The sequence below is a fragment of the Cryptomeria japonica genome, chromosome 1, assembly GCF_030272615.1.
Source record: "Cryptomeria japonica chromosome 1, Sugi_1.0, whole genome shotgun sequence".
NCBI lineage: Eukaryota > Viridiplantae > Streptophyta > Pinopsida > Cupressales > Cupressaceae > Cryptomeria > Cryptomeria japonica.
Genome location: NC_081405.1, coordinates 594219073 through 594234365, shown reverse-complemented (window position 1 = coordinate 594234365; position 15293 = coordinate 594219073). Strand labels below are relative to the sequence as shown.

Genomic DNA, 15293 nt, shown 5'->3' with positions numbered 1-15293 from the left:
TGTAAGGTGTTGGGGATAGATGGTTGCAGTACGGTGCCAGCTGAGCTTCTAATGATGGTAATGAACATCCAGCACCCAGAAGTCAATACAGATTATGATTATGTAGGATATTTGGTGCAACACATCCATGACACCTTGGTGGGCATCCAAAAGAATGCTTCTATCATTAATTTTAAACATTATTCCATATTGATGAACTTGATTTTGTACTACAATATGGACAAGATGGACAAAGAATTAGTACTGGAAAGAGTGGAGTTCGCCATGCTTATGCCAGTACAATAGTAGCACTTATAATTCCTCTTTTCTTTATTTTCAAAATTGGATTGTTTTACCTATGATAGATATGTTAGGAACAAAGAAAGAAAGAATTATCCTAGGTGTGAGGAGGTTTTTGAGGCCACAATAGTTTGTCCCTAATTGCCCATTAGTCATAACTAGGGGGATTTTTATTTCTTTGATAATTTTACTATCATGAGGGTATATGGGTGTCCTCAACCCCCACACATTTTACCAAAATGTGTTCCAATGAGATTAGCCATAATTGAATTCATTTGGTAGCTCACTTTAGTTGATAAAAGAATATTTATTAACTTGCAAAAAGGGCACTTTTCTGCCTAGGTTGTGGGTAGTTCCTGACTTTATCATTGGAAAAAGAGCCTTAGATGAAATTAATAATTGGTTAAAACAATACAAAATGGTAACTTCTTATTCTAGGTTTTGTGACCCTGAGTAGTTTATAAAACATGCACTAAAGAGAATGACACCTTGGGCACAAGTGAAACATCATAAGCCTCTTGATGAAGAGGATGTAGTCAATAATTTGATGGAAAAGACTATTGTGCAAGAGAGAAGAAAGAAATGGGGTAATTTGATGAGGTTAGAACAAAAATTCAAAGAGAGTGACCCCACTTTCGTTGGTTTTTATCATCAAGAGGGTTATTTTGAAAGAATGGAGAAGATGCTCAATGCTTATGAGGACTTAATGGCTCAAATGCTAGGACAAAAGGAGCCACAAGAACCAGAGGATGAATTGTCCTCTCAAGGCAATATGCATGTTGATCAGCTGGTAATGGATGTTGACATTGTTGATAGTGGTGATGATTTGGAATCTATGAGGGAACCACTTGTGAAAAGATAGAGGTTGAGAAATGGGGAAAATTGGTAAGGAAGCACCCTGCTAAGGCAGTGGTTGTTGAGAAAGGTAATTACTTTTAAGTTATCAAATAGAGGCTTGGGGAGAAGCTAGCTGAAGAAGAAGTGGGAGAAGTAGATTTACCTCTGGCTACTTACATAGATGAAAGGATTATGCTATAAAAGTCTTTTATGGAATATGGCTCTTTTATAAAAATAGATGAGTTCAAAAGGTTCCTAATCAAACTTAAGCAGAATGAAATGAGAAAAGAATTGGATTTGGGAGAGGGAGGTAAAGAAAAGAATTGGAAAAAGAAAGATTCATTGTAGAAAATACTGGAATGTTGTTGTTTCCTGGGTGGGACATTCACTCCACCTTCATTATTGATCAAATCAGAAGGCAATCAAATCCTCTTTTTAGATTAGAGGTTGATCTAGGAGATTTTGTAAGATGATCAGGATTTCATCCCAAATCCAAGAGACTTGCAATCTGGTCACTTGCCTCTGCCACACAAAAGCCCCATCTCGTGAATATTCAAGGGGAGAGAAGGGGAGACAGATTAATTTAAAATCTGCAAGACACTGGGGATAATGAAATTGCAGATTTAATTGCATAAAAGATATGTTGAAACATATAGGGAGCTAGTTGTAATTGCAAAGAAGTATGAAGAAGAGATAATGAAGAATGCAATGATGGATGAACAAATCAAGGAGTTGACTAAAAAATTGGCCAATATGTAGAGTACATCCCATGGCCATATTGTAGAGATGGTGGATGCTGCCACCAATGTACCTTAGGAGTTTGTTCCCATTTCTACTGAGGTTGCATTTCCTAACAAGATCAAGATTCAGCTTGAGGAGTATGCTAGGAGGATAGAGATGTTGGAGGAAACCAGAAATGAGAAAGGGGTGTTTCCTCTATTGGAGGTTCTCCAACATAGAATTTATATGTTAAAAGGTCAAATTAAAGATGTTCATAACTTTTGCATTTCTCTGAAGGAAGCTGGTGATGTGTGTTTTTCTACCATTTCATTTTTGGAACCATTATTCAATATGTGGTCGAGAAGCAACAAATTAATGGATAAATTGGAAGTTTCTATAGTTTACAAGGATGGCCTACCAGAGAAAATAAATGACACCAAGGAGATTGTAGGCACTGTGAACTCTTTGTTTTGATTTTTCAAGGGCAAGGACCAGCTAATAAAGGGAAAACTGCATAAATTTGTTGATGGCTATAGTGTTTTCGTTCCTGCTATATGACAAAGAGGGAAATCTAAAGAAATTGGATGTTTGGAAATATGAATTGGAGATGATAGCATAAAATATGGAGACTTTACTCCACCTAGGCAATGCCATAGACATTCCTAGTTTTAATGAAGTGCTAGACACACTATACAAGGCTGAGGTGGATTTTTTAAAGTTTGTGACTAATGCACGGGTTGTAACTGATGCTCGGTGGAATGAGACCATTGGGATAGATGAGGTTAATATTTTTTCCTTGCCTACAGATAAGGAAGTAGCAAGATGGGAAATAATTATGAACAAGGGCAAAAGGGCCCAGCTAAAATTTGAATGATTATTTTATTTTTGTCTATTCTGAGGAGTAGAATGACCTGGCACTTGAGCGATGCTAACAGGGAGGATAAGTGTTTAAAAAAGGACCTTGATTTCATTTTGACAACTATGGATGACCTTCATTGAGTTGAAGATGTTATCCTGAATAGCCATAGACAAAGGTGCCAAGTCAGAGTTTCAATTACTACTCCAGTTTCCAGTTTCCTAAGTGATTGGTAGCTTGTTTGGATTCCTTAGTTATAAAAGGAATAACATGATCACTTAGGAAGGGGCTGAGAAATTTTTTTAAATTCCAGGTTTGTTGAGTCATAGGTATCAGTCATTGATTGAAAAGATACATGGTAACATGAGTATTCTGTAACTATTTAGAATTTTATAGAGAAATATAGAAGTCTGAATAGTGTTCTTTGAGTCTTTAAGTTGCAAATTTTGAATCTTTGAACATTGTATGATGGAAGTGATTATATAATATCAACACAAATATGATTTTCAACTTATTTATCTCCTTTGTGTCAAATTAGTGAGTTGTGAATAAGTACAACCTCCATAAGTAATAAAATAAGGAGATGTCACAATAGAAGTGATCCTTCAATTGATATAATAGTTGATTCATTGTGGATGAGAATGTTTTCTTTTTTATATGATCATTCTCTCAATAAGAGATTACATATATAGTCCATTATACCTCAATACTTGCATCAATATGGAGATGTCACAAAAGAAGTGACCTTCCAATTGTTGGTTTCCAAATGGGTTTACACTGCAAGACATAGAAACCAAGTTGATTCTTCAAATATCTATGGTGAAGCCAACTCCAACTATTAAAGTCCTCAAGAATTTGGACAAACTGACAAGGATTCTGCAAATCAGTCTACACTTTGGGCTCTGCACAACCCGAGAGGGTGATCCCTTTAGCGAATTTTATGATCTCTGCACCACACTCAAATATACACTAAAACAAGGCAAGTGACCTTATATACGGGATCAATGATAAGGAAAATGCTCAAGGATGGAAAGTTCTCTAGTGATCCTCAACCTAATCAGAGCATGAGACGAGTAGAATAAACAATAATAGACATGAAAAGAAATGTATTCTGATATTCAACAAATTATAGCGATTTTTTAGTGAAATTAAAAACAAAACTAATATTTAAAGATAGTTATGAGTTGTGATTAGTGCCTTACTCTACTGGGTACCTGAAGTTACAAGATGTAAAGTGAAAATGTGATAGAATTTTATCTAATAGTATAAGATCTAAGACAATATTGCCTTACAATATATCTCATCCGCAATCCCAACTTGAAGTACTTATCTAAATCCCTACATAAGCTCTACCATTTTGTAATTCCATTCAATCATTTAATCGACCCCTTAGATCGAAGAATGAAATGAAAAATTACATACACCATAGCAATGTAACAAATGAAAAAACTCTTGATTCTATTCATTTGAAAGATGATAGAATTATACATCAGAGAGAAATAGATCAAAATTTTATTTGTATTGAATAAAATTACTACTTCTGTCACAAAATAAACTTACATATAACTCCTTCAAGAACCTGGAGAAAGCTTGACACTAAATGCTTTTCATTCTCTCTGTAAATGACTTTACAACTTTCTCCCTTCACCTAGACTCACTACTGGAACCAGAAAAGGAGCCCCAAAGTTACTAGAATTTTGGGACCTTTAAGAGACCCCCCAAAAAAGGAACCCTTCCAATGGCCTTGATTTCCCTTTTTATAGAAGAAAAGGTAACAACAAGCTTCAAGCCAAGAGACACATGTCAATAGAAGATTTAGTCTCAGTAATTAGGCCTAAAAGGCCATATGCAATTATGTTAAAAAAAAATTCTTTATCCATGCGCTAGCACCCATGAATCAAAATTTTCAACTGAAAATTGGTAGAAGCAAAACTGCTAGAGCCATGCCATTATCACCCAGATGCCTTTGGATGGAAAATGAGATGTTATGTTCTTTCCAACAAAGTGTTTCCCTTATCAGAAGGGATACTAGGTCATGGCAAGAAGTAAAGTCGCCCATCAAATAGAGGAGGAGCCTCATCCTTCATGTCCAGGATCAGAGAAAGTGGAAGGAGGAGCTTAAGGGAAAACATAATATGTTGGGGAGGGGTTGCAACTTTAGTATCATCACAGAGATGACTGGATGCCACTCCCCACCAAAACAAATCCTTCTTTCATTCCTCTATAGGCTCCTTCTTCGAACCCCTTGCCATCCAGTGGCAGAGTAGAAGAAGAGGATGTGCCATACGTGACCTTTCTTGATAAGAAAAGGATTTCATGCCCCCTCTGGCAATCCTTCTCACTTTCACAACCCCTCTGACAATAAAAAAAATCACACAAGAGAAAAAAAAAGAAAAAACACCCATGCGGTATCATAGAGCACACAACAAATCCATGCACGATCCTGCTCAAACATCATCTTCCTTTCTGAGGAAAAAACCACTTTCAAAAAATGAAAAAGGTTTCTTTTCTCTTCTACCAATTAAGTCACCACCCCATTGTATTTATAAATTTTTAACACTTCATCTGGTGATGCTCATTCACATGAAAAATCATCATTTTGGTGCTTTTCAACTCACCCTACTAGCTCTGGACTCTAGAAGTCATGCCTATCAAATCCACTGCATCCTGCTAAGGCTCATATTATGTGAATGATTTTGTTTTAATTTTATTCCTCCTTGATTGTACAAATTCTGCTTCAGAATCCTTGACAACAAGAAACCTCTGATTTCTCAGAGATCCGTCATCTCTCATCTCTAACTCAGAAGCTACCCAATCCTTTTATACCTCTGAAACCATTGTCCTTTCTTGTTTAATCAACCTCAACTCAGGATAAACCTTCAAACTAGTCCCTCAGGAATGAGTCAACATCCAAGCTTTAAAAATTCCTCGTACATATTAGATTGCCACCACAATTGTCCCTAGCTCTCATGTTTATTTAATGTTAGCATTTTAGGTCACGAGCTAGCGACTAGACAATTTGTGGTTAATTTTTATGGTTATCTTTAGCTCACGAGGTTAAATGTTTGAAGACTTGATCAAGTCGCGAGCTTGCAAGTGAAGTGCTAGCAATTAAGAGATAAATAATTTTATGTTGGCGAGTAACCGACAAGGATTAAAGTTACCACTACCTCTGGGTCACTGTGGAAATGAGGACTTAACATTTTGAGGTTGATAATTGGTGAATGGCGGTTCAGTTTCCCTCAGCCGCTAGCTCTCGATGTTATTAAGCCCTAGCATTTTTAGCTTGCAAGCAAGAGATAGAGTCGTAAGGCCTTGTCGCTAGGTCGCGAGATTTTCTAATGGGCAGTCTTTTAGGCAGAGGGCTGACGGCTATGTGCCACATGTTTTAATGACTTGATGGGAAATCTTGATGTGCCAATATATGTTTTTTACATTTTGGAAAAAGGTTGAAATCACCAATATATTTTTTTTATGGTTTGAAAATAGGTTGAAATTGCCAATGCAAATGTTTTTTTTTGGTTTTAAAAACATTACAATTGGGGCATGTAAATATTTTTTTTGGTTTGAAAAGCATTACAATTTGCCAGGATTTTTCTCAAACTTTGAGCAGTCACAAATGATTCGCCAATGGAGATTATTATTTTTTCTCCATAAACCGCAAAATTTCACTAGTAAAATTAATATTTTCCTTGGGACTTATACACCTTTTGCCAGGTTTTTACACCTTGTCCGAGGTGGGGGTTTCTTAAAGTTTTCCTTGGATCAATCATTTGTAAAGCACACAAGCATGCAAACAAGTTTATGCATATTGTTTCAAATCTACAATAACAATGTTATGTTCTATACTTACCATGATAGAAAATCACAATCAATTTTTGATCCTAATTATAGACTGAGGCATTAAGGATGGTAAATGGATAGTTATCATGCACATCATGTTTTTTAAACTGATGCTTTTGTATAAATATATTGAAGATTCTATCTCTTGTAGCACAAGCGATAGGATAAATAGAGACCAATGATAGAAAGATGAATAAATAACATTTTGTCAAAATAATGAAAGAAGTTTAATTAGTGATAATCACATATTATCAAACTACACTTTACTACTATTATTAAGGTTGAATTCTTAATATTATACCATTCACGAGTTTAGAAGATAGTTTTACTATTTTAACGGCTATGTATTTTGTGTCAACAGTTTTTTGTCATTGTTCTCTTCTAAAACCGATAATTCTAAAAAAATTTCATTCTTAATTCGACAAATTTTTATTTTTTATTACAAAAAAATTAGGTTTGAAGGGACCCAGAACTCATTAACAAAGATGTACCACAAATAGTTGCATAAAGGTATACCCCTTTTAAAATAGTAGGCAAGAGTCAGCAAAAGACCAGAAAAAATCCAAAACCTAGCAAAAAGACAACAAAGAGGAAGAAACTATTAAAAACAATTTATGGCATCCATAGCCTTTGTTTCTAACTAAGCCATGTTTAGAGTAGATTTCTTGAGTTCTTGGATATCTTGGTTTGCAGATTTCATCTTTAAGTTGGCTCTAGCTCTTTTGGATGGCCCAACTGCTTCCTCCAATTTTTAATCTATGGAATCCACATCCAAGGTAACCCATTCTTGATGGAGAGTTTCAAGTTTCCCCGCCACAGTATTTATGCTTTCAACAGAATTCTCCACCACCTAGTGATTGTATGTAACAAGAGAGATTAGGTTCTCATTAACTTTTTAGAATTTATTCTCCATCCAAGTTAGTCTACCTTCATTCTATTTATTGAGTTTATCTTCTATAAAATAGATTTGTCTATCATAACCTTTCTTCATATCACTTAAAATGCTCACCATTTTCTACATGGAGTCCACAACTGATTTTCTCTAGCCCATCATCCACTGTTCCACACCTTAATTTTTTTGTTTTCTATCGATTTCCCAAAGTTTAATATTGTTGTCCTTGATATCATGGAAGGCCCATTTAAACATCCTAAAATTATCCATAGATAAATCATAGGAAATGGCTAGGACATCATCTGCATTATCTCTATCCAAGCTGAGAAAAGAAGAATTTCCATTGAGATCATTTGGGAAGGGAGGTCTATCACTCCTGATTAATGAAGGAATGAACTTATCCGAGATAGAATTATGGGAGGGAAAGGAATGAGAATTAGAGGTATACGCAGGGGATGCTTTGCCTCTCTTGACTTTGTGACCAATCTTGAAGGAAGAGTCCATCCAAGAATTAGACTCCTCCATCTCAATATTCCATTCCTCCTCATAAAAGGAAAGGCTAACATCATCATCATCCTCAAAATCACAAGAACCTTCAAGATCCATAGACAAGTGAGAGGAAAGGGTTTTAATGTGTTCATGGATCAAGAGTAACAAACCCCCATGAAGGACATGATAATTTTTTTTCCTATGATCTTTAATGCTAGCATTGATAGAAGCAAGTAGAAAGAAGGGAAAACATATATGTACTTTATGCCTAAAGTGGTTCAATATTAGGAAATGATGCCCAAAGGCCCTAGTAAATCTACCACCTTGGGTAACATATTTCATTAAACAACAAGAAAAAAGTGCCAAATGGTTTTAATTTTACCCATATCATAGCTTCTCTTATCCACTTTAGCCAACTTTTCTCTTTCCTTCTCATTTATGGGAAATCTTTTCATACTTGTGTCTATATTTTCCTATGTATATAGAATTTCAAACCATCCATGGAAAGACTAGTGACCTTAGCAATTAACTTCTCATCAATCTCAACTTTCTTACCACCAATTTGGATTTTCCCATCCTTCAAACCCTTGGAAAATTTCTTCGTGACATTGGCATTGGCACCATGGAATCTTTCTATGAATGGGGTAAGCCTATTGCATTCCAATATGTGCCATATGGTTTTATTCTTCTTGAGTTCATCACAATTCAATTGTTCAACCCTTTTCCTTTCGCCTCTCATGGCATCAAGGATGGTAGAAGAGTTCAAAGAAAGAAAACTCTAGAAGAGGTCACCAAATACCCAAATAGCATGTGAGGCAGTTAGGGATAGCAATAGAATGACACACTTAATAATTAAAAATCTCAGCCATCATTTCAAGAAGTGACATAGGAATTAATTGAAAAAGGTTGGCTTGTCTTTCCTAGGCTAAATCATATGCAACAAGGTGTTAAATTTAGTAGAGAAACAATCACCAAGCCTCCATACTTTTTCATCATTACTCCTAACGCACACATTGGCAAAGTGGTCAACTAGCCCATTAGCTTAATGATAGGCATGAGAAATTTTAATTTTTTGGAATGACTATATAAAATATTCCAACAAGGATTTTGTTTTCCTAGTAGACATTAGATAATTTTGTTAGAGTCTCTCTCAAGCCAAACTAAATTGGCATTAATACTTTTGGCCAACATCAACCCATGGCAAGTCACCATAGCTTCAACAAGGTGGTTGGTTTGACATCCCAAGGGGAGTCCCACCGCTTATAAAATCCTACCATATTCATCTCTAACCACTCTCCCACACCCAGTTGGCCCCGTATTTCCTTTAGCTATCCCATTAAAGTTAACTTTGACCCATCATGTGAGAGAAAGGATCCAATGAGTATTATCCCTAGGGGATTTGACGTTTGGGATCATTAGGAGATTCCAACTTTATGTTCCATCTAGAGGCAACTTCAACATCATACGAAGAAACACTATTTATCTTAATCTTATGGTTGGCCCAAGTTAAGATACAATTCTCAAAAATGACTCTTCAGATTTTATTGAAGACAACTTCAAGAGGGAAAGCAATGTTCATGGAGATTCTATTGTTACTGTCTTTCCAAACACCCCAAGCCAGATGGGGGAAGGACAAGGATGAGAGAAAATACAAGGAATAATTTGTGGTCGACACTCTCCATTGGGAAAAAGACTCCACAAGAGATGAAGGGATGGCACAAGCCACATTCCAAGTCTAAATTCAGGAACCCCAAACTTTAAAAGCATAATCATAGTGAAGAAATAGATGAGAGTTTTACTTTGCCTCCCTCATACACAAAAAGAATCTATTTGTTAAGTAGAAGCCTCTTTTACATAAATTATCAATGGTCAAAATTTTGTTCTTCATCAGAATCCAGAACAATATATTAATTTTTGGAATGAGAAATTTAGATCAAACACTAGTCCAAGGGGGGAGGATGATTCTCAAATTAAAGACCTAAGGTTGTGGTGACTAAAAATTCCCCCAAAGAGAAACTCTTCCAAACAATTCGATCTTCCATAGATAGATTAAGCATATAGGATTTAAGTGATATTTGGAGGGGTTGCAGCTCATGGAAAGGAAGGGAGCATCAAACATGTTAGGTCTCGATCAAGGGAAGTGATGTGGGGCTAGCTATATGGCGGGTAAGCAAAATTAACTTCAAACAATTTAACCCACTTATTATCTTCAAAGTAGTCAACCATTAAAATTCTAAATCTAACTTTACACCTTTCCATGTACTTGGTCAAAGTTATATGATTGTAAAGTGATCCATGGCCAATCCAACTATCCTCCCAAAATTTAATTCACCTACCAAACCCCAGATTCCATCCAACTCCAACGTTAAAAATAGTCTTCACATGAATATTAAAGTTCCATAAAGTTGATCCTGAAGGAATTTCATTGGATGCAAAAAAATCTTTGAATTGAGTCAATGTTTTGAAGATACTTCCTTTTCCATAAAATACTCCTTAGACTAAGACCATCCAATTTTTTAGGTTTACAAACAAAATCCCATGCCACCATAGGCATTCTTTTCGTTTCTTCAACTCCAAACCAAAGAAACTTCTTCTAAATATTTTCAATTGCTTCGGCATAATTAGAAGGGATTTTGGAGGGTCGCTTTTAATAGTTGAACTTTACTTTGACAAATTTTAGTTATTTGGTGTGAAAAAGGGTTGAATAATAAGTGAATGGAGATTTATGATAATGAAAATTCCGCGAATGAGATTTATGATAATGAAAATTTGAGTAATAAGGTACGTAGAATTTCATTTCAGGAAAGAGGAAGATTCTTTAGCAGGCCGTCCTGGCCCAATGACAAAATTATTACGACAAAGCTGCCTTCCTCAGAGAGAATACCGACCCAGCAGGTAAGTTTTTTGCCCTTAACTCTATTTTATGTTATTAAACGAAGCTTCATCTCTGTATTTGATGCAGTTTTCTCCTTCCTTGTTTGTAATAAACAGGAGCAAGTGGGTTCCATAAGGCCGAACAAATTACCATTTCTATAGAGAATTCATTCTGGCCATTTTCATATATGCCTTGGTCTTTGCAGTCAAACTGTTCTTTGGAAAACTCTAGAAGAGAACTCTTCATCAGTCACTCATATTCCTCTCAATTTACCGGCTCATTGCACGTCTGGGCTGTGGTTTGTTGCTTTATTAAGTTTTGTTCTGATATCTGGGCCATACCTTTTAAAATGTTTGTTTCATTTCGAGACTGTTCGCGTGGAGTATTTCGATCGTATAAGGGTGAACTACTTCTTTGTACCGTGTATAGCAGCTGTGTTGTTAAGGCTAGGGCTTCCTTCCAGTTTAGCTCCAGATAAAGTGCACCCTCTCCTTTTCTGTATATTTATAGTTCCCTTCTCTATCTTAGAGCTCAAAATCTACGGCCAGTGGTTCACCAAAGGGAAGAGGTCTCTAGCTTGAGTCGCAAACCCTTCCACCTATTTAGCCATAATCGGGAAATTCGTGATAGCCCGTCTGGCAACAAAAGTAGGATGGAGAGAAACTGCAATGTTTTTCTTGACTGTTGGATTAATTCACTATACGGTTGTGTTCATCACGCTTTACCAGAGACTCCCATCAGACGTAGATTTGTCGAGAAAGATAGCCCCGGTTTCTTTCTGTTTATTGCAGCTCCGAGCTCGGCTAGCGTGGCTTGGGAAGCAGTATCAGGATCATTCGACTCCTTCTCGAGGATGCTCCTGTTTCTCTCACTTTTCTTGTACTTGGCCTTGGTTAGGAAAAATATTAGTCCTTGGCAGAATTATATTTCTGAAAATTGATAAATTGAAAGACTAGCATTGTTGAAATCACTTTCCTCTCACTTGACAGGTAGTGAGAGTGGATTTCTTCCGTGACAGCATTAGGAGATTTTCCGTAATATGGTGGTCATTTGCATATCCCATGACAACAACATCTGTGGCCACACTCAAATATGCAGAGGAAGTGAAGCACCCAATTGCTCGGACTTTGGCTTACGTTCTCACTTGTGTCTCCATAATAGTGGTACTAATTCTTGTCGTTCTTACTATTGGTAGTATAGTTGTGGCAAGAGATAACCTCTTCCCTAATGATACCCTTATAATCCCCTGCGCGGAGGAGCGCAAGAAAACTGTGTTGCTAGCTAAAAGATCTCGTAATTCATGCTTCTCCCAGACTTAAATGTATAGTCGATTTGTATAATAACATGAACATTAACAAGCATGAGTTCTTTAATGGACTGTGCTACTAGAAAAATTTATTAAAATTAAAATATGGTCGCTAATTAGATCTGTTTGGTCTGATACTTCCTTGTTAATCATATCCCTTTAAGTTTGAGGAGAATTGATATTTTGACTTACGGCACTTGTTTATGAGATTACATTTTGATCTTTGAAATGTTTGTGTTATTCATCAGAAATCACATTAATAAGTGATTTTTTTCAAAACACAAAATATACCGTTTAAACCATTTTTAACAACTCCCATTTTCAATAGACTTCATATATAATGTCCTCTCCCTTAGTAAACTTTGAGCCTGTGTTTACTCCATGGGAGAAATAAGCAAAGGAGAGTTGAATCCATGAAATTGTCGTAGGACGTCAATTCACATCGTTTTCTGGTTTGTTTCGTTAAGTGAAATAAAATATGGCGTAGTGGATCAAAAGACCTGTCGACCAGCGCCGCATCATTATGGACTTGTCTAGAATTACATTTTCTTTATCCTCTCTGCACAATACATATTCTCGGTTCATCTTTTCTACATGATGTCAAAATCTATTGTAAAAGCGGAACAAGGAAGGAAACTTTCGGTGTGTAATAGAGAAATTTATTAAAATCTGAAGATCAGAAGACAAAACAAACTATTTTTATATTCACTGGAAATACACGTTACATCTGTGACAGAGCTACAGCTCTTCATAAAAAAACTAAATACCATTACATTTGACTGTTTCCACAGCCTGTTAGAGCTCTACAGAGCTGGACTCAGCCTGTTACATTTGACTGTTTCCACAGCCTGTTACAGCCTCTTATTTATAAAGGTCTTGGAACTGTCTAGATGCAAAGGAGTCAAGCACATGCATTGACTATGAATAGGAAGTCATGCTAGAAGTTTCTGATTTAAATGTTGGGCAGATATGGAAACTTCTACATTCAATGTTTAGTTTGACAATATGGAGCCTCTGCGTATGTGGATGGGAGAAATTAATGCCAACAAAATCTGTCTTCGGACCTATACAAAGAAATTGTAGTATCTAAAACTGCCCCTGTTAAACATAAATATTTATGACAGAGTAAACAATTCACAGCCAAACCATATAATTAGAAACATCTAAATTGAACCCAGAATAAACAAAATCAATCATTGGTCTTAGAGAAAACAAAAAAAATCAGAGAATGCTCTGTTTTATTACAGCAGAGAGCTCTATTCTTTTACGTAGACCCTATTTTTATTATTGCAGCTCTATTAAAAGAATACAAAGCCTTTTCAAATATATAGATCACTGTTTGCTTTAAAAAAAACAAAGTCTCTAAATAAAGAACTACAGCTTAACTTATTACATGTATTATTCGAACTATTTTATGAATCAGAAATCTAAGCTAAGAAACTACAACTATCACCGAATAAGCTAATTGTATATTTGCATGCACATCATGCTTTATTTGCTAAATTAAAAATATGTTAACTAATAATATACGATCCTAAATTAAGCTAGCTGCATGCTGGTGTATGGCGGTGGAGGCTAAAAACAGTTATGAGCTGCATGGAGCTGCATGCTCGAGCAGCATCAGTTCTCAACATACTCCCCCTTGATGTTGAGAGGGCTCACAATCTTATCTCATAGTGCTAAAAACTGAGTTTTTGCAACCGCCTTAGTGAAGATATCTGCTAGTTGATCTTGAGTATTAATGTGCTTCAATTCAACTTCTTTCTTCTGCACCAAATCTCGTAATTGCAACATACTCTGCTTCTGTAGATGAGAGGGCAACAATACTTTTCTTTTTTGTGTTCCAGGTAATCAAACCAGAACCAAAAGAAAAACAGTTTCCAAATGTAGCTTTATGATCATCGATACTACCTCCCCAATTTGAATCACTAAAGCCTACAAAATTGAACTTTTCAGAATAGTAGTAATTAATACAAAAATTTAAATTCCCTTTCACATACCTCAAAATCATCTTGGCTGCCTTCATATGTATTTCAGATGGATTTGTCATATACCTTGAGACAAGTGAAACTGAATATGTAATATTAGGCCTTTTGTGGGTTAGAAACACCAAGCTCCCCATAATACTTTTGTAAGTTGTCTCATCAACTAAATCAGCACCATCATCTCTACATAACACATCTCCATGAGCACTTGGAGTGGAGGCAGGGTTACAATCAGTCATATCAAATTTCTTCAACATATGCTATGCATACTTTGTTTGACAAATGAAAATCTCATCCTTACTTTGATAAACCTCCATTCCTAGAAAATATTTCATGAGACCAAGATCTTTCATCTCAAATTCGCTCATCATAGAAACTTTGAATTTATCTTTCATCTTAGAACTACTACCCATATACAATAGATCATCAACATACAAACTTATAATGAGAATATCAACACCTTCTTGTTTGTAGTAAAGGGTAGGATCACTCTTACTTCTCTAGAAGCCATTCTCCTGAAAGTATCCATCAATCTTGGGATACCATGCTCTTGGTGCTTTCTTGAGGCCATACAAATCCTTCTTCAACCCATACACTTGATGCTCTTTTCCTTCCACTTCAAAACCCATACAATTTGTTAGTTCTAGATGGGCTATTACTTGTTGATCTTTTTTTTTCTGCCAACTTATTTGGGAACCCTTACTATGTATTTTTTTTGCTTCAATGAAAATAGTACATACATAAAAATAAATTTGTTTCAATATCCTCTCATAATCTTATCGGGAAACATTGTTTCTAACATTCCTTTTTTAATGTGTTATATTTAATTGTTTAATTGTACTTCATAGATCCATTTTTTTTTGTTGTTTCATTTGGAGTAGCACTAGTTCTTATTTATAGTTTAGGATTTCATAATTTATTATTATCATTATTTTATTATAAGATTTTCTAAATGGAATTATGAAGAGATCTAAGTTTTATAAAAGTTTTGGGATTAAAATAACACATGGTAATGGGGAGTTATGTGTTGAATTAGAGAGAATTAAGGAATGATCTCTAATTTGCATGTGCATATTAGAAAAAAAGGAAGATAAGAAGTGGAACCCTCAAATTGAAACAATAAACTTTGATTTGGGTGTTAAATTTTGAATGGAGACTTGGGTGTCATATTTGTCTCATGTTTCACTAATGGTTTTAAAAACCATTAATGG

At 35.6% G+C, this 15293-nt stretch overlaps 1 protein-coding gene across 1 annotated transcript; it reads left to right on the top strand.

Moving 5' to 3' along the window:
* The first annotated feature begins 11443 nt into the window (after window positions 1-11443).
* LOC131028936 (S-type anion channel SLAH1-like) lies at window positions 11444-12110 on the top strand. The gene is made up of 2 exons (XM_057959315.1): window positions 11444-11683; window positions 11781-12110. The coding sequence occupies exons 1-2, from the start codon at window positions 11444-11446 to the stop codon at window positions 12108-12110; spliced, it is 570 nt and encodes a 189-aa protein (XP_057815298.1).
* The last annotated feature ends 3183 nt before the right edge of the window (window positions 12111-15293 follow it).